This window comes from Tenrec ecaudatus, chromosome 13, assembly GCF_050624435.1.
Source record: "Tenrec ecaudatus isolate mTenEca1 chromosome 13, mTenEca1.hap1, whole genome shotgun sequence".
Lineage (NCBI taxonomy): Eukaryota > Metazoa > Chordata > Mammalia > Afrosoricida > Tenrecidae > Tenrec > Tenrec ecaudatus.
In genome coordinates this window covers 43,257,034-43,282,828 of record NC_134542.1, presented here as the reverse complement: position 1 = coordinate 43,282,828, position 25,795 = coordinate 43,257,034, and the positions used below count along the sequence as shown (strand labels likewise).

General features: G+C 41.6%; 1 protein-coding gene across 1 annotated transcript in view; it reads right to left on the bottom strand.

Moving 5' to 3' along the window:
- The window catches only part of DNAH7 (dynein axonemal heavy chain 7), a 249,562-nt gene that overhangs the window by 89,387 nt on the left and 134,380 nt on the right, over window positions 1-25,795 (bottom strand). The window contains exons 39-43 of the mRNA XM_075528957.1: window positions 22,952-23,078; window positions 21,020-21,239; window positions 15,162-16,034; window positions 9,790-10,019; window positions 3,391-3,721 (exon numbers count right to left, since the gene is read on the bottom strand). Coding sequence (XP_075385072.1) covers window positions 3,391-3,721; window positions 9,790-10,019; window positions 15,162-16,034; window positions 21,020-21,239; window positions 22,952-23,078 — 1,781 coding nt within the window. The remainder of the gene's footprint in view (window positions 1-3,390; window positions 3,722-9,789; window positions 10,020-15,161; window positions 16,035-21,019; window positions 21,240-22,951; window positions 23,079-25,795) is intronic.

Below are 25,795 nucleotides of genomic sequence, written 5' to 3'. Positions count from 1 at the left end.
TCCCCCACTTTACCCTTACCCTCCTGGTATTGCTACTTTCATTATTGGCCCTGAAGGGTTCATCTGTCCTAGACTCCCTGTGTTTCCAGTTCCTATCTGTACCAGTGTATATCCTCTGGTCTAGCCAGGTCTGTAAGGTAGAATTGGGATCATGATACTGTATGTGGGGGGGGGGGGAAGCTTTTAAGAACTAGAGGAAAGTTGTATGTTTCATCGTTGATACACTGCATTCTGACAGGCTCATCTTCTCCCCGAGACCCTTCTGTAAGGGTATGTCCAGTTGCCTACAGATAGACTTTGGGGCCCCTCTCCATACTCCCCCTCATTCACGATGATATGATTTTTTGTTCTTTGATGCCTGATCCCTGACCCCTTCGGCACCTCGTGATCACACAGGCTGGTGTTCTTCTTCCATGTGAGTTTTGTTGCTCTTCAGCTAGATGGCCCCTTGCTTATCTTCAAGCCTTTAAGATCCCAGATAGCCGGGCACCATCAGCTTTCTTCACCACATTTGCTTATGCACCTGCTTTGTCTTCAGCGACCGTGTTGGGAAGGTGAGCATCATTGAATGCCAGTTTAATAGAACAAAGGGTTCTTGCATTGAGGGAGTACTTGAATGGAGGCCCAATGTCCATTTGCTACCTTAATACTAAACCTATAAATATATGCACATAGATCTATTTCCCCATCCTCATATATAAATATATTTACATGTGTACATGCCTTTATTTAGACCTCTATAAATGCCCTTTACCTCCTAGTACTTTCCACTATTTCCTTTTACTTTCCTCTTGCCCCACTATTATGCTCAGCCTTCATTTGGGTTTCAGTAATTCCTCTCGGTTACATTGTCCTTGATCAAGCCCTACCAGGCCTCCTACACCCTCCTCACCAACAATTTTAGATCACTTGCTTTCCCTTGTCCCTGGGTTTGTAAACACCACTTCCTTTCCCCCACATCCCCATCTCCCATGTCCTCCTGGAACCATCAGTCCTGTTGTTTTCTCCTCCAGATTGTTTATCCAGCCTATCTTGTCTAAATAGACCTGCAGAGACAATAATATGCACAAAAACAAGAGAGCAAAACAAAGCAATAAAAGAAAACAAAAACAACAAGAAACCAATGACAAAAGAATTAAAAACCTGTAAATAGTTCAAGGTCTGTTTTTTGACCTTTATGGAACATTTTCTGGTCGAGTTTGATGGGGTGCCATGCCCTGGCCCCAAAGCATACTTTGGAATTCCCTTGGGACTTCCTTGCTCTGCTCCCCTTGCTGTCCTGCTGCATGTCCGCCGCCCAAACTTTTAAGCAAGATTATCACTCTATGTTTTAAAATCCACTTCTACTTTTCTCTTGAATTTGTCCACCCCTCACACCTTAATTTCAAATCCTACATTATATTAAATTAATGGTATTATAAAAATGTGTTGTAAGAAATGTTATTTTATGCATTACTAAAAATACATACACAGTAATATATATTGACAGTACTCTGTTGTTTCCATTGTGATATATATATCAATTACAGAAGTATTTAAATATTTAAAGTAAAGAAAGTACAAGGGAACAATTCATCCAAATGACTGATGGACAATAGGAACCTTGGGAGACCAGAATTAGATGGCCCTCAGACCACTGCCAACCACACTCTAGGAGGAAGGCCTGGATAGAGTGGGTGCAAAATATGGACAAAACATAAAATTATAAAAATCAAACAACTCTTCCCGTCCCACTCCCACCACCCCACCACCCACTACAAAGAACAGAACTCATCCTCGTGGCTCAAGCTTCATCTAAAAGACAGATAGATCCCTGAGGAGAATAGTAATACCAGGTGGGTATGAGAGGGCACTCCCCAAACTGTATATTTTCCCCCAAAGTTATGTATTTACATTTTTTTACAAAACAGTCTTATCACCTTCAAAGTACTCTCCACTACACTGAATATATTTGTCATTTTGAAAATTTCATTCTTGAAAACATTTTTCAAACTCATCTGTTGGGATGGCTGACAGCACCTCCCCTGTTTTGTTTTGTTTTTCTTCACCTTTTTTATGTCATCAAATTTCAGTCCTTTCAAGTTCCTCTTCATTCATAGAAACAAAAAGAAGTCACACAGAGTGAGGTCAGGTGAGTAAGGTGTGGGGGGGGACAAAAAAGGCATGCTGTTTTTTGCCAAAAACTGGTGCACTGAGATGGCTCCATGAGCATGTGCATTGTCATGGTGGCAAAATCAGTCCCCTGTCTGTCACAAATCAGGCCTTTTTTGTTACACACTGTTACCCAATCTTTCCAGAGCCTCTAAATAGAAAGCTTGATTAACAGTCTGAGCTGGTGGAATAAACTCCAAATGCACGATCCCCCTCACATCAAAAAATCAAATGAGCATGATCTTGATCTTTGATTTCACTTGATGAGCTTTTTGTGGGGCAAGGTGATGATGGCGTCTTCCACTGGCTTGTTTGATGTTTGCACCGTGTCTTGTCACCAGTAACAACCTTGAGGAAAAAAGAAGTCTGGGTCGCTTCAGAGCTGTTCTTTCAAAGCAGGGCACATTTCCAGTGGAAGCTCTTTTTCCTGGTCAGTCAGAACCCAAGGCCCAAATTTTGCCGTGACCCTTCTCATTCCCAAATCTTCGGTTAAAATTCACCGAACCAAACTTCAAGATAGTCCAGAAAACTTCCCCATCTCTTCAGTGGTCCATCGTCAGTCTCTGAGCACAAGTGAACAAATTTTGTCAACATTTGCATCCCTTCGGGAAGTGGACAGGTGTCCAGAAAAAGATTTGTCATCAATCAACATTTCACCTTTTTAGAAACAAGAAAACCACTCGTACACTTGAGTTTTTCCCATAGCCCTGTCCTTGTAAGCCGTCTTTAACATCACAACACTTTCTTGGCATTTTTCCCTGAGCAGGAAGCAAAATTTCACTGATGCACACTCTTCTCTTACATGGACCATACCAATTAGCTGCTTTCTTCTTTTTGCAAACTTGTCTTATCAAGCTCATGCATGTCTTTTTTTTTTTTTCAGATAATTTTGGGGATTCTTTTGCCAGTATTGGGGTCCTACTTGCACAGTGTGTTAAACATTGGATCAGAAGGCTGGCAGTTAAAACCCACCCACCAGCAGGTCTGCCAGAGAAAGATGAAGTTTTGTGCTCCCAGGAAGATGTACAGGCTGGGAAAACCTACAGAGCAAGTTCTATTCTGCCCCAAGGGGTTCCCGGGCATCAGCATTGACTGGATGACAGTGTTTAGTTTGTTGGGTTGTTTGTTTTGCTAATTTCAAAATAATTTCAGCACCATTAGATTTGAGAGACAAACTAGATGTTCAGTACTAACCAGTGTCAAGTGGCACACAATTGTGAAGTAGGTCCGTGCACTTACCTGTGCAGTGAGTGTGTCAAGGGCAGACAGGGCTGACTCCAGTATTGGCAAGGCCCCTGCCAGGTCCGCGTCACATTCATCCTTGATGGCTTTGGAGGCCATGGCTTGCTCGTTTGCTACCGTCTCGTCAGCTTTCACTATCTTTTCCGTCTTGGCAACTTCTACAGACTCCCTCTCGATGATGACCATCATTTCATCAACTTCTTTGCTGGCAACTTTCAACTGAGGCTGCAGCGCCTCCAGTTCAGACTGCATCGAGGCTACTTGAGATGCAGCAGAATCCAGTTTATCCAGACCCACTTCGTATCTCTTCTTCATCTTCATTACCTCACTAAAGGCAAACAGATAAATCAAGATTAGGCGTGAGATTTGCAATCTTCAAGGGGAAAAAAAACCATGACTTCTTCGTAGGCCAACATTTTCTAGCATGGGGATCTGTTTTGTTTTATTAAGTTTGTCTAGAAAGTGGAGAAGACAGGGAAGGTACAGGAAGCCAGCTCAATGGAAAACAGAAAATAAACAGAAGAATAAATAAAAGCGTAAACTTGTTTAATCGTCACTTTATTGTCAATTAATTTCCACCGCTCTCTTAGTTTTAGAAGTTAAGCATTCTTGAACTTATTCAAACTTTTAAAGCATAAATGATGGAGTGTTGTAAAACAATGTCACACACAATGGAAACTTGTCAAAAATATATACTTTAGAACATAGGAAAATGTAAAGTTAAGGGTAATGAATATGTCTTCCTCCCTTTTTTTATTTTCGGCAACCAGCTGAAATATCTAGAGACATGGTATGCATTCAAAAGATAAATACACTCGTATAGGAGAAGGGGCCTCTTGCATTGAAATGAATGAGGTACTTCTAATGTCAGTCACTGTGATAAGTTTATTCCAAGGGTATTATTCCTTTGAAAGGCTTTATAATCACATCTTTTAAATAGACTGTGTCTAAATTATATTGTTTGGAATGCTTTCAAAAGTTCAGAAAGACACTAAATAGATTTGATTGCCTAAAAAAAAGAGAAGTGGAAAAAGATTTCAAAATATATTAAATATTTTGAAATAAGCATTTTTTTTGCATAAGAGAAGTATGGTAAACTAGATAGGTAATTAATCCCATCACTTTATTACTATTAATGTGGAGGTATAAAATAAATGATTAGAATGTAATTTAAAATTTTTATCTGCAGTCATGTGGTTTTCTAGATAATGATATTTTATAAATAGGGACAATTATTTTACTTATAAATGGTCTTAAATTTTAGATATTTGCTATGCCATAATGGCTCAAATTAAAAGGTGACACATTGTAGAAATCTCCCTCATAAAGCAGGCTGGAGGCAGAGATTGAACCAACATGATAACTGTCGTAAAGAGAGAAAGATGATTAAATATCCTCAACGGAGTAATCGATTGGATTGGGCTGGAAAAGGAAACCAGGAGAAATGAAAGGACGGTTACAGGAGGAGCCACCTTAGACACGACGGCCTGCCGTGAGAGCCACATCCTGCCAAGGATGCGGGCTGAGGGGGTTGCGTATGTGTGAGTTCATTTTCAGGAAAAACCCGACACACACTGGGGTAAGCCCAAGGAAGGTCTCCTTCCTGCCAGCATGAGGTGTGGAGGTTCATCCTATCAGACTCTTTGTGAGCGGGCCCACTGACTTCCGGGCAGGTGATCTGATCATCTGCCTCTATGTTAGAGTACTCCATGCCAATAAAGATATGTAAGGTGTAAGCTATTAAGGGAAAGGGAACTGAATACAGGCTAGCAATTCTAGATCCAGGTGAAATGAACGTGAGAGGACAAGTTTAAAGCAAATAAAGGCCCAGAATGGCATTACTCCTCCAGTCTTCCTATCCATTTGTGTCTCCTTTTTATAGCCCCTCTTTCAGGCCGATAGTCTAAAACTTTGTGGGTGTACACTCAAACAAAGTCCTAAGTGACATTCAAAATTTAACCAGAACCTCTAAGTGATTTTGATATAGGAAAAATGGCATTAAAAATCCCATAACATCCTTGGAAAGATAATCATGTTAAGAGTCAAGATAATAAAATCCAGTCAATCTATAAGAGTCTTAGGTGGGAGTTGCATATGTCTGTAGGTTGATGGAGAAATTGACAATGGTATAGCTGACACCCATAGGCATGGACCGTGGCATCTAGGAAAACTCTGGCACCACGTGGGAGTACACTGCAAGAGTCATTATAAAATAAAATCCAACCCCTGTCATCAAATCAACTCTGACAGCGTAGAACTGCCCCTGACTGTCACGTCTTCCGCCCTCGTTGTAACTGGAGGACTTGAACTCCTGACCTTTTGGCTAGCAGGCTCCCAAGCATTGAGCCATCATGGTCACTATACTGAATGAAGTAGACTGATCAGGGATCCTGATGGGGTGATGGTTAAATACTTCACCATTAACCAAAAGGTTGATGGCTGAAACCCACCATTTACACTGAGGAAAAATAACAAACAAACAAACAAAATCTGGTGATCTGCGCTCCTGTTAAGATGATAACCTAAGAAATGGTCAGGCCTCCGGGAGTTGGAATTAACCCAACAGAAGACAACAACAAAATAGCCAAGTGGATCTTTCCAAATGCTTCAACTAGGAAGAGGTATACTTCTCAATCTCAAAGTATAGTACAAAGCTACAGTAATAAAAAATGTCTGGCACTGGTATAAAAACAGGCTTTTAAATTAATGGAACAGAGTTGAAAGGCTCTAATAATAAACTCATAGATTTTCAACAAAAGGGCCAAGTTCAGTCAATGAGTTATTACTCGTTTCTTCAATAACTGGTGGTGAAACAGCTGGCTCTCCAGATTGGAAAAAAAAAGTGGACCCTTATCTCTCATACCTCATCTGAAAATGAATTAAAAAAATAAATCAGTAACTTAATTTAGGAACTAAACCCATAAAGCACTTTGAGGAAAATAGAGAAGTAAAAATTTAGAACCTACCTTCCCACAATGTATTTTTAGCTATGGCACAAAGAATAACAGAAAAAAATTAGATAAATTGGACTTTGTTGAAAACCAAATGTTTTGCATCTCAAAAGACTTTAATAAGAAACTGGAGGCAATTTTACAGTAATGGAAGAAAATACTTCATCATCACGTACTTGACAAGGGTTTAATACAAAGAACACTAAGATTCTTACAAACTAACAACAAAAGAGAACTGAGTTTAAAAATGGGCAAGTGCTCGTCTTTCTTGGAGATGTGGCGGCTGTGACCAAACGTGGTACCGGAATCCGCGGGTGGTGCCTGCTAGCAGAAAGAATAGCGCCGGGGGTCTTAAAGGTTTGTCTCAAAATAAGCAGTCACCTAAGTGAGGAGTCAATAAAATCCACAGGGAAGAAGTACACTAGCCTGTGTGATCCAAGAATTGTAAATAATAAAATTCAAACCCAGAGGAAGGAACAGTATCATGAGTTTAAATTCTAAACATCAGGTTTTGAGGACACTATCGATGATAGTGGGAGACCCAAATCCATTTGCGGGGGGCCCCCAAGGTGCATTGAGTCCCCAGAAAATCCCGTCTGGACACAGTCTAGGGAGATGCGAAGGCTCTGTACAGCAGGCAGAGAGCATCGTAAAGTGGATTTTAGCAACTGTAGTTAGGCTGGAACGTAACTTCTAGTCATATGACCCATTTTGAATGTCTTCCAGTTTTAAAGTATTCTCTGCTTTCTTCTCCATTGCAGATTTTCTCTGTTTTATTTGGTTATGGATGCTGAGTCCCTTTTCTATTTTTCTGTCTTTTAAAATCTGGGTTAGTTTTGTTTTGCTTTGTTCCTATATAGGGAATTCCGGATGGGAGGCTCTCTGGGGACAGTAACTGGATTAGTACTTACCTGCGTGCAGGAGTGAGAGGTTGGGGAAATGAAGTGCTACTAGCAATAGGTACAAGAAGGAAGAAGGAAGTTGATTGTGGTGACGGTTTCTTCTTAATATGACTGAACTATTGGATTATATGATATTAGTTATATCCAAGTAAAACTATTTTTAATAAACAAATAAATTATCCAAAAACGATACATAACTGGTCAAAAGCACACGGACATGTTCAGAGTCATTAGTCACTAAGGAAATGGAAATCAACATCACAGTGAGGTATTATCCCATGCCCATCAGGATGTCAGTTACTAGTAAAACGGGGGGGGGGTGTTTGTAAGGGTATCAAAAGATGATAACACTTCTCCTAGATTGCTGGTGAGAATCTAAAATGATTCAGCCAATATAGAAAACAGTTTGGCAGTTTGTCAAAACATTAAACATAAAAAATTTAAAAAGAAAATATCATAAAAAAACCCAACTCACTGCCATTGAGTTCCATCTCACAGCAAAATCTTTATGGGGGCCGAAAGTCTCATCTTTCTCCCATGAAACAGCTGGTGGTTTCAAACTGCTGAACTTGCAGTTAGCAGCCCAGCACATTACTCACTATCCCACCAGGGTTCCTTATGCCTCAGCAACTCCATTCCCCAACATGCTTGTGTGCAGCACTGTTCACAATAGCCAAAATGTGGAAACAAGTGGCCACCAGCAGATAAAAATAAAAATGTAGTCTATTTCTCTTTAAACCTATTGCTGAGTTGAATCTGACTCAGAGCATCCCTACAGGACAGCACGGAACTTCCTGACCGTGTTTCCCCAGCTGTCACTTTGACGGACCAGGCAGTCACACGTTCTCCTACAGAGTGCCTGCTGGGCTTGAACCACTACCCTTAGCAACGGCAACCACCGGAGTTCCTCATCCTCCAGCCGTACAAGTTGAAGTCCTGACAACCACAGTGACACGCGAGAACTTTGAACAGTATGCTGAGGGAAACCAAAGGCAGGCCGGGAGGGCGGATGCCATTATGATCCCGCATGGCTGAAACACACAGAATAGGCAAACGCATACAGAGAAGGCTTTATGGTGGTTACTGGGGCCTGGTAACAGGAGGAAATGAGTTAGCTGGTATTTCAGGGTCATGGTGCTTTGGTTGACGATGATAAAAAACCTTTGGCAATGGAGGGTGGTGATGGTTACTCAACCCGGTGAATGCTGTCAATGCCCAAGGGCTGTACACTTGACCATGGTTACAGTGACAAGAGTGTGGTTATGTTTATTTCACCACAATAAAATAGATGCTCTGGACAGGAGTTAACCATAGAAATATTTGCAACTAACTGCAGGCTTTTCATTCTTTTGCTCCCCATAGGGTTGCTAAGGGTTGGAACTGACTTCACGGCACCCAAGAACAACATAGCAATGTAAACAAAAATAAAATTCAATAGGATTGATATTTTTGTATCAGGGAATCTATGCTGTTTGGTGTTTTAAACAGCTACTTTTAATTTTTTTCTGAAATTGTTACTTTTAGTTTAATAGGTCAGCTTTGAGATTTCAGTTTAAAATGTACAACTGAGTAAGAGGTTAGTGTCGTAAGTCAGAATTCTACTAAGTTAATAAATAAAGAATCAGACATAAGAGACTTTAAGGTTCAACTTGCCGGATTGATAAATTATTTAAGTATCTAGAGAGGTTTGAACTTTTAACTCAAACCTCACCAGAAAAACGCTTATGAAAATCTCAAACATAATATAAAAATTCTTCTTTAGCCAAATTTTAATTTAACTAACATTAATAAAGGTGCCCTTAAAGATGACCACTAAAATATTCTAAACTTCTAGCCTTGAAGCTTAATGTTACTAATTTTTAATTATTATATGCACTGCATATTCGTTATCGGTATTAAAGAAACGTTCTTATTTTGTTGTTTTGCATTTAAAACCCACCCTCAAGGCCATTAAAGCAGCCATGCTGACACTTTTAGAAGTTGCTAAGTTGACCACTGCTCATGTTGATGTTTTCAATTGAGACATCATTGAGAGATGCAAAACTGGTCGTGTACCCTGACCCTGTACCTTTGAGCTCTCAGCTGTTTGGTATCCAGAGAAAAAGGCTACTCTGTTATCTAATGACTACTCAAAGGAAATGACTTTTGTAGAGGTGTTTGCCCCCCAAACCAAACTCACTGTCAGTGAGTCCATTTGGATCACCCTGTAGGGCAGGGTAGAACTGCCCTTGCGGGTTTCTGAGAATGTAGCTTTTCACAGAAGTAGAAAACCTCATCCTTCTCCCCCAAAAGCATTGTCACAATCTGCCGAGGCTGTACACTAGCTGAGGGGCACGCCTCTTCTTTACACAAGCGTGATATAGCACACCCAGGGGATGAAGACCATTTCCTAGGATTAAACCATTTCAAAATGCGACAAATCTCGCAGTATATTGATAGGGGGGAAAAACAACTCTATTCTGTCATAGTTACTTATTTGCTTATTTTGGTCACTAAGTTAAAACCACCACTGCTTACTTAGAATTATAAAATGTCACTTTTACCTTCGTTTCTTTTCTAGCAACAGCTTGAAGGTGGAGATTAACTCAAGATAAGAAGTAGGAGTCACATAGTTGTATCTTTGAAGTTCAATGTAGAAGCTTTTTGATAAGTTTACAGTGGAAGTGTGGAAGCTTTTACACATGTCGATACAGCCATCTCGTGTCTTCTCCGACATTTCAATGTCTTCTAAGAAGCGGGAGGCAACCGCCTGGAGCGCGTCTTCAGGCCATGACTAAATGCAAGGAAAAGATTAAGCACTTCACCAAAGCGACGAGCAGGGCGGGGGGGGGGGGGGTGCGGGGGGAGGTGCTGTTCCTACGACAGCCCTTTGTAATTCATGGAGGGGAGAGGCACTTTCATGAGCAATGTTCCCCAGGCATTTGTATCTCAAGACATGTGACATAAACGTTGCATGGTTAGTTCAGGGACGAGAGAAATTGTTCATGAGTATTTCCAACAATAAGAACAGGAACGGAACAAAACTAGGGGACACCTATTTCGATGTGCCTTTTACTGGCAGTATCTCATTTAAATCTCATTTAAATCTCCCAGCGATCCTCACAGGTAAACGTTACTATCCTTTCCAATAACATTGGGGATCATATCAACAATGACTTCGTCAATAGCTCTTGGATGACTTATAAGCATCTTAAACTCAACGGGTCCCCTAGGTGGCTCCTATCTCCTCCATCAGAGTTGTTCCTCCCATCGTCTTCCCTGATCCATCCAGTCATTTGATCCAAAATGTTGTCATCGGCCTTATGCTCGCTATTCTTCGTCACCCTTACACCCACCCAGAAGCAAACTCTGTAAGCAGCACTCCTCAAGTAGGTCCAGAATCCTGTCACGTCTTCCTGCACCTATCACAAATATTCTCGTGCAAGTTTCTGACACTGTCTACCTAGAACAGTCAAGGGTGTCCGCACTGGTCTCCTGTTCCCACTCTTGTGTTAGCCACACAACCCATTCTCTACACAGTTGCGGAGCGATATTTTCCACACGTAAACCAATTCAGGTATCTCACTAGGTTTAACTCTTCAATGACTTCCCAGCAGAGTTAAAATAAAACCCACACCAACTCGCACATCTCTAACTGAATTGCCTGCCCCTTTTCTCGACGTCATCTATCAACCTTCCATAGAATCCTGCTCTCTGCTTTCCTGATGGTCTTGGGTCCAGTAATTCCTTCAAGCTTTGTCCCTTGCCTTCACAACTTTATTCTCTGCCCAGATCTCAACCTTCGCTCTTAGAGTTTCTCAGCTTTCCTCTTAAAAGTCACCTGAATTAATTTCTACCCCATCACCCTATTTGATGGGGTATCTTTTGCTCATTTGTTTTTAAGGAAATGAGAGGCCTTGTCTATCTCACTTACATTTTAACTCCAGCTTTGATAAGGCCCAGTACAAAGCAAGGGTTGAATAAATATGTACCAAGTGAAATAATTTTAACAGAAGACAAAGGTAACAGAGGAGTTAATACTATAAACATTTACGCCTTAGGTTTCGCTCATGGGGTCTGCAAGGACTCAGGAATTTCCCATTGTACATGGAAAATGCATTGCAATATCGTGTTAAAAGTAGAGTTGAATTACTCTCCACATTGAGCTAGTTATTCTCTTTGCTGCTTCCCCCTTCAATCCCCAACCATCCTCTGCCTGCGTGGCTCTGTTCTTCCTGGTGCTAAATTTGACTCAGAAAACCCCATCAGGCTGTCGTCCTTTTGGTCTCCTTCTGAGCTGTGTAAAGGCAAAAGAGAGTAGGAGATTGGAAGGGAGTGGGGGTGTGTGAGAGAGAGGGAGAGAGATAACGAGAGGATTTGTACCTTCTATTTCTAGCAGCTTGGAGTTTCCCTCTCCCTAAGGCCCAGGAAGTTTTCCCTTTTATACTCTGGAGACAGAACAACTTCCATCACTCCACCACTTTCCAAGTCCTCCAGCATCTACTCTCCCCTCAAATCCTGCCTACACCTCCTTGAACAGCCCCTTCCTTGAGTTTCCCTCAGTGAAGCTTTGAGGGACTCTGCTTCCTGCCTGGACTGGAGGGCAGAACACACATTGATCTGAAAATATTTATCATGTTATGGGAAAGTGAAATTAATTACCTATGGCTCTTCTATCTATTTCTTTATAGCTACTATGAATTGATTATGCGGGGCCATGCAAACACAGTATATGAAACACCAATAGAGGGTACTGGCCAGTTTGGGCATTCCTCTGGGTATAAGAGTCATTTCAGAAACAGGAACAAGAATAATCCTGTGACTCCAAAGAAAGGGGAGTCACCAGTGGAGCACATGCAAGATCCCTGTCTGAAGTGGCAGAGGCAGCAGAAAGAAAGTGCTGAGACCCTGAGACAGATCATGTGGCAGTTACACATGTCAATTTCATAAAAGAATGAAGGGGTGGAGTCTAGCCTGTCACAGCCTAATGATCCCTCTTTGTGGGCATGGCCTTCCCATGAGAATTCTGGGAATTCTTCTCTTCCTCCCTGGAGGCAGAAATTTACCCTTGAACTTCTCCTGTGAGACTATGCCCTGCCCCCCCTGCCTTGGGGAAGTGCAGCCAGAGGCCAAAGGCCATATTTCATACCAGTGGTAAGGTTAGGTAAGGATAGAATTTGACTTTTAAGATTGTGTTTTGGATCTGGCTCTACTAGGTTTAGGCTAATTTCTTCTGCCCATTGTTATTGACATAATGTGTTATAGCAATCATTATTTATTTAAATAAACTATTTTAAAAGAGAGTGTTTGTAAGCCCACTTGTCTTTAGGCATTAAATTGGGTCTTCAAATGGGTGTAGGGCACACCTACAAAGAAATCTCTGAAAAGATAAGCCCCACCCAGTGTTTTGAGTGCTCAGGACATTCTAATTTGAAGAGACTTGCCTAGGGGGCTGTTGACAAACTGAAGGGGAAAAAAAGGAATGCTTTGCCTTTTTGAATATTGAACTAGTGGTTTGTGCCTAAAGCCGGAAAAATTTTCAGGCATGAAGGAACTCTTTTCTCTAGGCCTGAACGTTAAAGGGAGACTATGGGAAACCTTGAAATGCTTGCTAGGTGACTACCTGAACCCACTTGTTGAGTGGAGGGGGAGAAATGCAGAAATAAAGAGATGATGAAATAGTTAAAGTTTATTGTGCCAACCTGGCCGATAAACACACATGGGGTTAATTGAAAGGGTGTAAAGATAAATGGCTCAGTGAGCCTCGCCTTTCTAGTTCTTGGGTCTCTTGCTTTCTGATGGTCGGACCAGGGTGCAGCTTCCTTATCCAGTTCCCTGCTTCAGATGACAAGGCTCATTTCTTGCGAGACATCCCTGAGGAGAAGCCACATGGACCTACCCCAATGTGGCCCTGGGTGGTGGAGCAACCATGTGGAGATCCTTGCCACACTGAGATGCTTACACACTCATTATTTTGACTTTCCTCCTGCAGTCAGTGTCATTGTGTGTGTTTTGTGAGATGGAGGAGGATTTGGTGGATTGGTGTCAGACATATGGGTAAATGTTGGACTTGTGGGCTTGGGAAGCACTGGGTTGGAATGTTTTCTAAATGCACACTTATCCTTTATATAAAACTCTCTCTTATACATATGAGTTTCTGTGGATTTGTTTCTCTAATGTACACAGACTAACACAGATGGAGGCCTGGTTTACAGAATCTAGTGGAGAAGATGAGAGTGGGTTGGCTGGTCTGAAGTTCATGACCTAGCCCAAGAGGGCTACGGTTGTTGGGAATTTGAGATGGTGCCCGTGGTCTAAAGGCAAGGCTAAGTGAGGTGGCCCACATTGAGTTGAGAAGAACCTAACCAGATGAAGATGAGATTTTTGAGCCTGTGAATCAGTGTATATTGCTGCTGACTTTATGGACAGCCTGTCCTAAATTGATTTTGCTGATGGATGCAGACTCACAAGTTTTCAACTGGAATGAAGATTCTCCATATCAAGAAACATGCTTGTCTCCTCGGAGTACTGGGTTGATGTCAGTGGGCAGTGTAGAAATTGGATACCCAAAAGGACGAGGATAAAGGCATGAAGAGGCATGAATAGGTGGGGAATATGCTTATAGGATTATGGTGTAGGTGCTAACATAACTGAACTTCTTAGGTATAGAATATTTTTGTTTTGTTCACTTATAGGATATTATATTGAAATAAAGATGGTACATTTTGAATCACATACAGTTTAGTTTTATCCTCTTAGGTACAGATATAATTTTATTCTTGTTTTGTTTTAAAATTATGTATGGTTAAAGAGTTGTGTAAAGGTGTCAAGTTGACAAGGGGTGGTTTATGGTAGTTATACAATTTCATGTCAGCTTGATGAAAAAATAAAGGGGTAGAGTCTACACTGTCAATCAGGTCACAGCCTGATGATCCCTCCTTGTGGGCAAGGCCTTCCCATGAGGATTCTGGGAGCTTCCTTCTCTTCCTCCCTGGAGGTAGGATGCTCTCTTTCTGCTTTCCCTTTTCTCCTGTTGAAAAACTTGGAGAGCTGAAGGAGCCACATAGAGACCCATGCCAGCATTGAGATGCTTTTACTACCACTGGATTTACAAGATTTTCTACCCACCAGTCTGTGATCTTCCTTCATTCTGCATCATTGCATGTGCTGCATGAGTCTCAAAAGGAATTTATGGATTATTATCGGACATATGGGCTAAGAACGAACTTGTGGACTTGATTTGGATTGGGCTGGGATGTTTTCTCAATATTCAATTGTTCTTTGATATAAAGTTCTCTCTTACACCCGTATGAGTGTCTGTGGAGTTGTTTCTCTAGTCAACCCAGCTTAACAGATTGCCAAAGAGGCAACACAAAGAGTGTGAAGCAGAGTGGCCAGCCACCTGACTCACAAAACAAAGCAGAGACCAAGGGGCCATGTGACTGAGAGGCTGAGGACCAGAGCGAGACACTTGTGACACAAGACTATCTTTTTAATGTTCGTGTTCTTTAATCCTGACTTGTAGTAACCAGTTAAATGTCCCTAATAACTCTTATAACTGTGAACAGATTGTTATTCATTATTTTATTCCACATAGCGTTCCATTACGATGACTCCTCCAATCATAATTTCAGAAAGCACATTACTGAGCAGATATTTTGTTGGGAAGTCTATAAAACAATTCACAGTGGTGAGGAAGATTCAATATGTCAGGAAGTCTGAGGGACTTCAGAAAGGTGAATGAGAGGAGGAGGGATGGCACTCGGAGCCAGAGACAAGAACAAGTGATGTCAGATTGTGGGATGGCAGTTCGTGACACGGAAGGAATGTGTATGGCTTGGTGAATGGCAAACTGATGTGTTCTATTAACCTCCACCCAGTTCTCAAAAAAAAGTTAAAAGAAGAAGCCTATTTAAACATACGTAGCAATGTGTACCTGAAACCAGTCGATGGTACAGCAGTTAACAAGAGCAGGGAACTTCCTAAGACGAACCCTAAAGGCATCTCCGATGGGACTCATGGCGAGGACCACGTGTAGCTGATTGCGGCACCGGTCAATAAACATGTTGAACAGGGCGATGGGGCTGCCATCGGTTTGCTTGGTTTTATCTCGCTGGCGATCTATCTGACGCATCTTCTCACAAATCTCCTGCTTCTCGTCGAGGGCAAAGAGATTTGGCACCTCGCCCGCATTCAGCAAGTTGTTGACGTCTTCTAGAAAGGACTCTCGCTTAATCTGCGTGTCCGTAAACAGGAAGACGCCCTGCATCTCTCCTTCGGCGCACTTCCTCAGGATCACTTTTAAGTCTTCGTGCCACTCCGTGCTGCCGTAGCCCTTGGAGATCTCCACCTGGAACACGGAGTAGTCGGCCATGTGCGCGGCCAGCCTGGTCACCGACTGCCGCCCGCTGCCGCCCACGCCGACCAGGAGCGCGTGGCTCCGGGGCTGCTTCAGGATCCGGGAAATTCTGCAGATGTGCTCTATGGCGAATCGGAAGAGGACGAGGTTCATGGGCTTTTTGCTAATGTTATTGTATTCTTCCAGGTGGGTTTCGATGATCATGCGCAGGCTGTCCACGTCTGCCACTTCTTTGTAGTTGGTGTCCTCCTTCTTGGGATCCTGGAAGTCACAGAACATTAGACTGCGTAAGTCGTCCTCTTCGACCACCCCGTCGCTGTCGAAATCCAGTCTCAGGAAAAGCACGTGAAAGTCGTCGTTCATATGCTTTTTCAGCATTTCCTGAATGTAGTTGACAAGCCAGCTTCTGTCTGCGGTGTCCAGAAGGCGGTCGTAATACACTCTGAGGACCTGTGTAATCCAAAGATAGTATTAGCAACGGGCTCAGCGTTTCTTTGTAATTTAAAAAAGATTTTAAGGTTTATCCTTGCTCTGCTAATCTCAAGTAATATGTATTTTTAAAAATGCTCTCAGGAAAGCATAGCAAACCATGAGAACTGACTCATAACGATATTTCTTTTAAAGACTAGTCGGAGCTCTGGTTGCATGGTGGTTGCTTTGGCTGCGACTCTCATGAGCCGAAGTTCAAAACCACCAGCAGCTCTGAGGGAGCAAGACAGGGCTTTCTACTCTGAAAACAATTACAGTCGCGGAAATGCACATGGGATAAATAGGAGTCAGTATTGACGAATGGCAGCGAGTCGTCATTTTTCAGTTTTATATCAAGAATAATAAGTACATTCAGTCACCAATAAATGATAATTTGGGGGAGGGGTTGGAATGGACTGCCTTTGATGGTCACTTGGGTGTGGATAATTGAGCAAGACATGATTTCACCAGTTTTATTCACATGTAATTCATACATCATGCAATTTAACAGTTTAATTTTATTAAAAATATCTGTGCAATCATTACTGCAATCAATTTTAGAACACTTTCTTCCTTCTTGTATTCATTATTAACTTCTAATTTTCCTCCAATTTCCCCTGCCACAGTACTAAGAAACTATTAATCCGGCTACTGTCTCTATAGCTTTACCTATCCTGAATTTCATATAAAGAAAAACATACAAAAACAAAAAGCAAAAGACCAAACATAATAAACCCTCGATAAAAAAGATAACAGAAAATGATTAAAACTACAATATTTAAGTGAGTCTAAAGGGATAAAAGGACATTTTTTTCAGATTTCATAATTGGATTAAAACTAACCTCGGTGTTAAATTAGGTTAAATTAATCTACATATTGCTAAGGTGTTAAATTTTTGCCTAATTGAGTCTTCATTGGTCCACTTTCCAATGCGCTCTGCCTGTAAACAAGGCTACTCACGTCCCTGGTCAGTGGTCAGAGGGGTTCACCGGAGGCTTCATCCCAGTGGGGACCCTAAAATGGAATTTGGGCTTCCACTGTCCCCCATAGCCTCCTGCAAAGCAGGCCAATCATCTAGAGTCCCGCCAGCACCTCAGGCGTTTGTAGCAAAAAAATTAAGATAATCTATGGGGAAACCCTGTAGAACAGAGATACATAATTATTCCAAACTCCCTGTGAATCTGTGTTGGATTCCATGGTATTGAGAATCACGATTTTAAAGTTTTCACTACTGTCCAGTGGATGACATAACAAATCACACCTTTTTCTAGAGATGGTGGCTAATAGACAAATGGAATGAATTAGCCACCTCCATACTCTAACGTCCCCCAGCCACTTCTCGATGGCACAGCCTAGTTTCACAGCCTGTGCCTACGTGGAAGGAGCCTCTTTAAACTCAGACAACATGCCCATGGAAGGAAAGCACTGCAGGCAGCCAACCTCACACCTCAGTTATCTGTGTCTAATAGGCATGAATCAAAGTTTAATATGGTCTCATAGACAAGTTGCCAAGAATCTACAGGAGTGCTTCGCAAAGCCAGTTAATGAAACCTGCATTTGAACCACCTGAGGTATTGGTTAAAACGCAGATTCCAGGGCCCTACTCAGGACCAGCAGACTCATAATCTGTGGGGAATATCCATTTGTCCAGATTGGTCTTCATATGAGCTATAGGAGCCTTACATATACAACAGAATGAATTTTACACTCATGAAGCTACCACCAGGATCAAAATAAAGGATGTTTCTTAGCCGGCTCCCTTGTGCTCTGTCCTGATAACCTGTCCTCTACCACCCTCTCACATTTCCTCGTTGCTAGTAAATTTCCTTATTGTATTGTAAGTAGTTAAATGAAAATAGTTGTTATTAATGTAAGTCATTTAAAAAGGATTGTATTTATACTGCATAAAGGAGCCTTAATGGCATGGGGGGGATGGGCATTGGGCTGTTAACCACAGGTCAGTGGTTCAAACCCACCAGCTGTTCCTCAGGCCAAAGATGAAGCTCTCTCCTCCCACAAAGATCTAAAGACTTGGAAATCCTGTATAGCATCTCTGTGAGTCAGAACTGACTCAATAGCAGTGGGTTTGGGTCTATGTTACATATCTACTTCAAGTCTATTTACCTCAAAACAGTCATTGCTGGTTTTAGAACATATGACATCATTTGCATCTAGAAATTCACCTTTGTATAGCATACAAGCCAATGGTTTCTGGGAGATTCACAAAGATGTGCAACCACCAGCACCATCAAATTCCAGAGAATCTTCATCGCCCCAAAGAAACAGTAGCAGGCAAGCTTCTTTCCTCCTTCCCACAAGCTACTGCCAACCACTCACTGTCTGTCTGCCTCTAGGAATTTGCTCATCTGGATACTCCATACAAATGGAAGCACACAATATCTTGTTTTTTGTTTCTGTCTTCTTTTTCCTAGCTTAATGTGTTCAAGTTTCATCGATGCTGTGTTATGAATTAGTACTACGTTTCTGTTTAGGGCTGAATAACATTTCATTGTATGGATAAAACACATTTTATTTGCCCATTCATTATCCAATAGATCTAGGGTGGTTGTTTTTTTTGGGGGGGGGCGGGTAAGGACATATGTTTTAAGTTTCCTTGACTATTTATCTATTTGGATACACATGCACACACAAGTATATATGAAATGTTTGAGTCATACACTAATTTTTTTTTAACTTTTTGAGGGACCACTAACTCGTTTTCCAAAGTAGGTGACCTGTGTTACGTTCCCATCAGCAGTGGACAGAAAGCCCAGTTTCTGTTCATCCTCGCCCACATTCGTTATGGTCTGCCTTTTGAATCGTCGCCATCCCAATGCGTGTGGAGTGGTATCTTATTGTGGTGTCCACTTGCATCCCCATCACAACTACTGAAAAGAGCCCTGGTGGCACCCTGGATAAGCACTCGCCTGCTGACTGAAAGGTCAGTGGTTCGAACCCACCAGCCACTCCTCAGGAAAACAGATCTGGCAATCTGTTCTCACAAAGATTACAACTAGGGGGCAAAAACCATAAGTGACAGCTCTACTCTGCCCTAGAAGGTCCTAACAAGTTCGAGTCAATGCAATGGCATACCAAAATGTTAAGTGTCTTTGATGAATTTATTATTCACTGCATACCTTCTTTGTAGAAATGTCTACTCCAATACTTTGCCTTTTTTATTTGGATCATTTGTCTTTCATTTTTTGCATTACAATAGTTTTTTAAATATAAAAATCCAGAAAAACAATTTGCAATTATTTTTCTCAGCATGTGGGTTGTCTTATCACTTTCTTGATAGTGTCCTTTGAAGCACAACTTAATTTCAAAAGAAAATTATAATAATTTTGTTGTTTTTTGCTTGACCAGAATAGGCATTTTAACAAATATACTAGGTAATATGCACGCAAAAGATTGAGAGTCATTGAAAAAAACCAAAGGTGGCAAAAATAGTAAACTACTTTTATACATTTGAAAAAAAATCTAATGAAATTGTAGCAGGTTCTTAGTTTGATGAAGGTGTCTGGAAAGTAAACAGAAAAAAAGTAGTGTCTGTCAGGTTTTAAGACAGTCAAGAAATCTTTCTGGAAAGTGTTGAAGAGCAATTTAGTTGTGAACTAAGTTCACCTGACCCAAACCACGATATTTTTAATCATCTCATTTGCATCTGAAAGTTGTACAGTGGCCAACAAAGACCTTGGAAGAATCGATGCATTTGAATGATGATGCTGGGGAAGAACATTCACAGTGCATGGACTTCCAAAAGAACAAACAAATCTGTCTCAGAAGAGATGTATCCAAGATGCTCCTTAGAAACAGTTAATATGGACATACTATCAGGAGAGACCGGTCCCCAGAAAGGATGTTATACTTGATAAAGAAGAAGGGCAGAGAAAAAGAGGAGGCTCCCCACCAGAATGGACTGACACAGTGGCTGCAACAGTGGGCTCAAGCATGAGCGTGGGGACGCTGAGGTTGGATCAGGCGGTGTGTCACGCTGACACACCTGGGCTAATTGTAGATCCGAACGGACCAGGATCCAAGCACCTAACAAAAACAAGTAGTGCAAGATTTTCTACATATTCCTTCTCCAAAAAACCACTTTTAGGGACCTTGCTCTGATGAAAATTTTCAAGTGGATAGGGCCTTCACTAGGGCAAACACTTGAATGTATGATGTTTTATGAATTCAAATTGCACATCTAATAATTGACAAGAATTAGATTTTTAAAAGCCCCTATCACTATAATACATGTTTTTTTCCACATAGCAGGACAGCCTCATTTTCCAGGTTTCTTAGCCAAATTATTAAAATTATAATGTTTACATTTTAAAGAAATGGAGGAGCGTTTCTCCCCACTTGGCCAGATTGTCTCCCTCCTCTGTAAATACTCAACTATTAATCAGATGAATATTTTTTCTTTTTCTCTTCCTCTTCCTACTTCCCTCTTCGCTTTTTCTCCCTCATGCCCACCAAGTTTTACAAGAATGTGTTCATCATGAATCTCTTCCCAAAGAGAACCCAACACGTGGTTTGTTTCTATGCTCTCAAACTGAGCAGTAGAACAGGCTGTTTTTTGTTCTTTTAAAATCTGCATCTAGGTGATGAAAGTAAATAAAGTCACTTCTTACAAAAGTGATTGCTTACAAAGTATTTTGCCTTAAAATGATGTGCAGTCAGACTACCAAAGATTAGATTACTTAAAGAAGATTAAACCAAAGTGACTTTTACTTTCAAATATTCTATAAATCAACAGATATTCCCCAAAATGGGGGAGAAAGCATTTTGAACACCATAAAATGAGTGTTAACTATTTTAGAAAACATCTGATCATTGGCATTCATAATGTCAAATTGCTGAATGCATTTGAACAATCTAAACTGCTAAATATTTCTCTTTTCCACCGGGTTTTGCCGTGGCGATATATTTTCTTCTCGTGTAACAACGCAGTTAACAGCATGCAGGCTTACCTCGTGAACCCAGAGACGTTTAATCACATCTTTGGTTTCTGCAGTTTCTGGTCTCGACAGACAGACACCCTGGATCACCCGAGAGAAATCACGAAGGTTGAACAAGTAGTGGGACTTAGCCGGAGTGGGCAACAGATTCTTCATTGCTTCTTTATACAGGCTCATGGTTGCATTAACAATCTGTGCGGTCAAATCTAGAAATTCTTCTGGGAATTTATAACTTAAAAAAATGTTAAAAGGAAGAGAAAGGAAAGTGTTAGCAAACAGGATGATAACGTCCATTTAGCATTGATTTATAAAAATCACCATTTCTTATTATCATAAAAGCCAAAGGGTGTTTACTCCTTTACAAGAATCTTTCCATTCACTATTTTCTGTTCCAAGGAGCCCCATGAACTAGGAAGGACCTGCAACTACTAGAAGAACCAGTCTAGGGGCCCGGCTTATGGGTCCCTGCAGACTCAGTGTGCACTAGACAGTCTCATCAGCATCGCTCATTCCCAGGCATCTTCAGATGCACATACAGTCCTCCTTGTACGCTGGTGAGGCGGGTTATGTTCAGATAAGAACATAAGGAAATATACCCCCCAAATTAAAGACAAACAGGAAGGGAGGGGAGACATCGGACAGTGTAAGACATGACAAAATAATAATAATTTATAAATTATCTAGGGTTCATGGGGGGTGGGGCCGGGAGGTGAATGAGAAGCTGATACCAAGGGCTCAAGTAGAAAGAAAATGTTTTGAGAATGATGTCAACATATGTACAAATGTGCTTGACACAATGGATGGATGTACGGATTGTGATAAGAGTTGTACAAGCCCCCAATAAAATGATTTGTAAAAGAAAAACAGAAAGGTGAAAAGAGCAGGCAACCAAGGTAAAAGGGCAAAGGTCATTGATAGGGTAGAAGAACAGGAGCAAAGAATATTTGGAAAGACGGGGTGGGGGGGGGTTGTTTAATCTCTGGTGTGACAAAGAGGCAGCTGTCCGCCTCCACCAGGACGGTAGAGGTCAGAGGATGGAAATTTCCTAAGAATGAGCATCAGGAAGCGGAGGGGCACTGCTTGGGTCTCTGCTTGGCAACCTGACCCTCCTGCACTTGGCTGAGTGGCACTGTGTAGCCCAAGCCAGGGAACAGGGTGCCCCCAAGGGGGAGGCTCCAAGGGGCAGTGGTGGGATTCTTGCCTTCCATGTGGGAGGCCTTGGCTTGATTCTCAGTCAGTATGTCTCATGCAAAGCCACCACCATTTCGCCAGTGGTTGTTTGCACAAGCAGCTCTTTGAGACTAAGATGGACTAGGACGAACACCCCAGTGATCTGATTCTAAGAACCAGCTAATAAAAATCCTGTGGATCACAATGGACCAACCCCCAATTGATGTGTGGGAGTGTAGGAACAGACAATCTTTTGTTCCTCTGTGCATAGGGTCACCGTGAGCCAAAGGTCAACTGGGCAGCAGCTACCCACAAAAACCACAGAGCTCCCCCAGGCTTGTACTTCTTGAACTGGGGAAGGAAGACCTCGGCAGGTCCCGGTTCTCCTGGACAGTATCAAAGTCACAGGATGACCAACGCTTACATCATTCATAGAGCATTGACGGTTCTCAGTGGTAAAATTCCAACATATTATTAGTGAAGACCCACTGAACAGTATTATCCAGTAGAATTCAAATTTCTTTATAGGTTTTAAGGTCAAAATCCACAACGTCAGCTAAAAAGAAGGTACTCTGACCTCCGTGTGTCATATTCCCAAAGCTGGGTGTGGGAGGAGGCGAAGAAAGCAGATGATATTTGTTACCTTTTCCATGTCTAGGAATGCTTTCATGGAGAAAGTGTGAGGAGCGTGAGCACTGCTATTCCGTAACGGATATACTGCCAGAAGATTTTACACTGCCCAACGGATTAAAAAAATCACCTTAAATTACTTACCAGATTTTAAAATGCCAGTGTAATATTCTAGAGAAGATTGTATACATGGATTTATCACTGAAATCATTGATTGTTATAATGTTGAAATGCCTCATATATCGAGGAGTCACTGGATTCCGGCCTCCACCTAAATATTAAAAAGAATAACTCTCAGGGAGGAAGGGCCTGGCTATCAGAGTGCACTGTAGGGAGGGTTGTTCCAGACGCAGTTAGGTGGAAATGTGACGCCTGTCTCTTGAGTCTCCGTTGGCCTATTGTTTATTTGTTTCAATTTTTTTTAATTTCTGCTTTCTTTTCAATTAGGATTTTTCTGTTTCATCTTGTCATTATTATTGGGCTTCTTGTTTTTCTTGGTTTTGGTTTTGCAAGTGTTTCTGTATGTTTATCTATAGAGATAATAACTGGATTATTAATTTCCTAGAAGCCTGGCAGGAGATGTGGGGCAGGAATGGGGAGCTAACAACAAGAACAAGACAGAGGAAAATGTTTGTGGTGGTGATTGTAGAACTCTTTTTAATACAATTAAATGAATGAATTGTGTTAAATAAGAATTATATGCCAATAAAGCTATTTAAGAAAAAGAATAACTCTTAGCAATACCATTAATCCATACCAGAGATTTTTCCAATTTAAAACAACTTGAAAGATGATTAAATTGATAGCACAGAAAAGTCAAGGGAAATAAATTGTTAAACTATTATCCCAAGTCTCTTTTCCCATTAAACATAAGGGGTTGTATTTCTAATTAAATCACCTGAGCAAGGTAAATTATGGCTAACTTAAACTATTTATACTTTATCTCAAGACAGGTCTTGTTACCCAAGATCAAACCAGGCAGAAAGATACAAAGGTCATCAAGACCTCCAGGGCTCACACCTTTCACCTTCCAAAGCAGCAACCTGTAAGATTCGAGTTACCCTTATGCAATGTTAAGATAACCCATGTGAACCCCACTGACCGTAGTTTAGGGTCACTTCCCATATATCTGAATGTCAGCATGCCCCAGGCAAACGGCCAACTCCTTTCCCCAAATCATGAAAGGGATTTCTCTACGAATAGTCTACCTGACTTATGAGGCCATTTCAACTGGCCATTTCACTTTTTAAAAAAATTGGGGTCATTATGGCACTTCCTTAAAATGCTTAAATTTTCAAACTGATTCAGGACTTAACAATCATTTTATAAATTTAGTATTACCATCTTTACAGTAAAACAGATTACATTTACTTTTTAAAGAAATCAAGTCAGGAAATCTCAGGTAAAGGAGTTATTTTTAAAATGGAAAATAACTCGATGATATATTTTGCATAAATATATAGTTTATTATTTATTTAAGGCAAGGTAAATCTGTATGTCCTGTCTATTACTGAACTGTAAATTATCCCGTACTGTTTCTGAAAGGTACATAACATGAAAGTATAAAACCTGCAGCCATTAGCCTACAGATTAAAAGAGCCACATGTCTGTGGATTTATGAGTTTCTAGAAAACAACATTCCTGACTGGGCAAGCCTGCTGCACAAGATCTCTGTAAATCGATGAAGAACCAAAACGTCACTTTGAAGACTGAGGTGCACCTGACCTAAACCATGGAATTTTCAAACACCTCCTATGCATGTGAAAGTTGGACAAGGAATAAGGACGATGCTAAGCGTTGTCAGTGCCTTTGATTGTAGGGATGGCCAAGTGTAGGGAAAGGACCGCAGACCGGTGGGAGAACAAACAGGTCAGTCTTGGAAGAGGTGCAATCAGAATGCTCCTTAGAAGCAAGGATGTTATCAAGAGAGACCAGTTCCTGGAAAAGGACAGGATGCTCGGGAAACGTAGGTGAGAGAAAAACAGGAAGACTCTCGGCGAGATGGACTGACCCCGTAGCTGAAGCACCACCACTGGGAAGAGCTGCAAGAAGGGGCAGCCCCGTTTCTTCCTGCGGACCATGGGGTTGCTGGGAGGCGCTGGCTCAAGGGCACCTGGAGTCAGCACCCAACAACAACAACAACAAACGCCAATTTATCCGAGCCAGGGAAAGGTGTGTCAGGGTAAAGGTGAGCAACTACCTGGCCCCTGAGTTTGCCTTCAACTCTTCCTCCCAGATAACATTCAGAAACTGATATTTTTCGGAAATGGGGTCAAAGAGTAGCTCACAAACTCAGGGTCCTCCGGCCAGTAGTGGAGATGGCAGGGCTAAGTGGCACAAGTGCAAAAGCCCAGCTTTGGCGGGGGTGGGGGGTGGGTGCGGGAAAAGGAAAGCGGGAAGGGGGTGGCAAAGAAGGGCCAAATAAGACTGAAGTCTGGGACTCAGAAGCCAGAGTCTCTGGTTTAACACAAAGAAAAGGTGTTCAAAGGGCCCCAGGTGCTCCCTGATAAAGGCTTTTTAAAATGGAACTTAAACAGGGCTCAGGAGAGAACAGTTAATGATATTTAGTAGTCGATTCAAGTCATTTTAGAGACGCCAGCATATAAAAAAATATTCCCTACAGAGATTTCTTTGAATTTATAATTCCTCTTGGAAAAGGTAAAGACTCTTTGGGTTCCTGGTGGCACAGTAAGTTACCAGTTGGGCTGCTAACCTTGGGAAAAGCTGAGGGTTCTGACTCCCCCCAAGAGTGACTGCTGCAGAAACCCACAGGGAGCAGTCCGACTCTGTCCCACAGGGCGCTATGAGTTGGAATCGACTCGATGGCAGGGAGCGAGTTCTACCATTTTGTATTGAAATTCTTCTCAACAGCCTGTCTCAATATGGACACTCATTAAAAGGGGAATTGACAGAGGTTGAAAAATGATGATTTCTGAAGCTGGGACACTTCATACAAATGGAGTGTTAAGGAATGAAACAGAGGGAAAT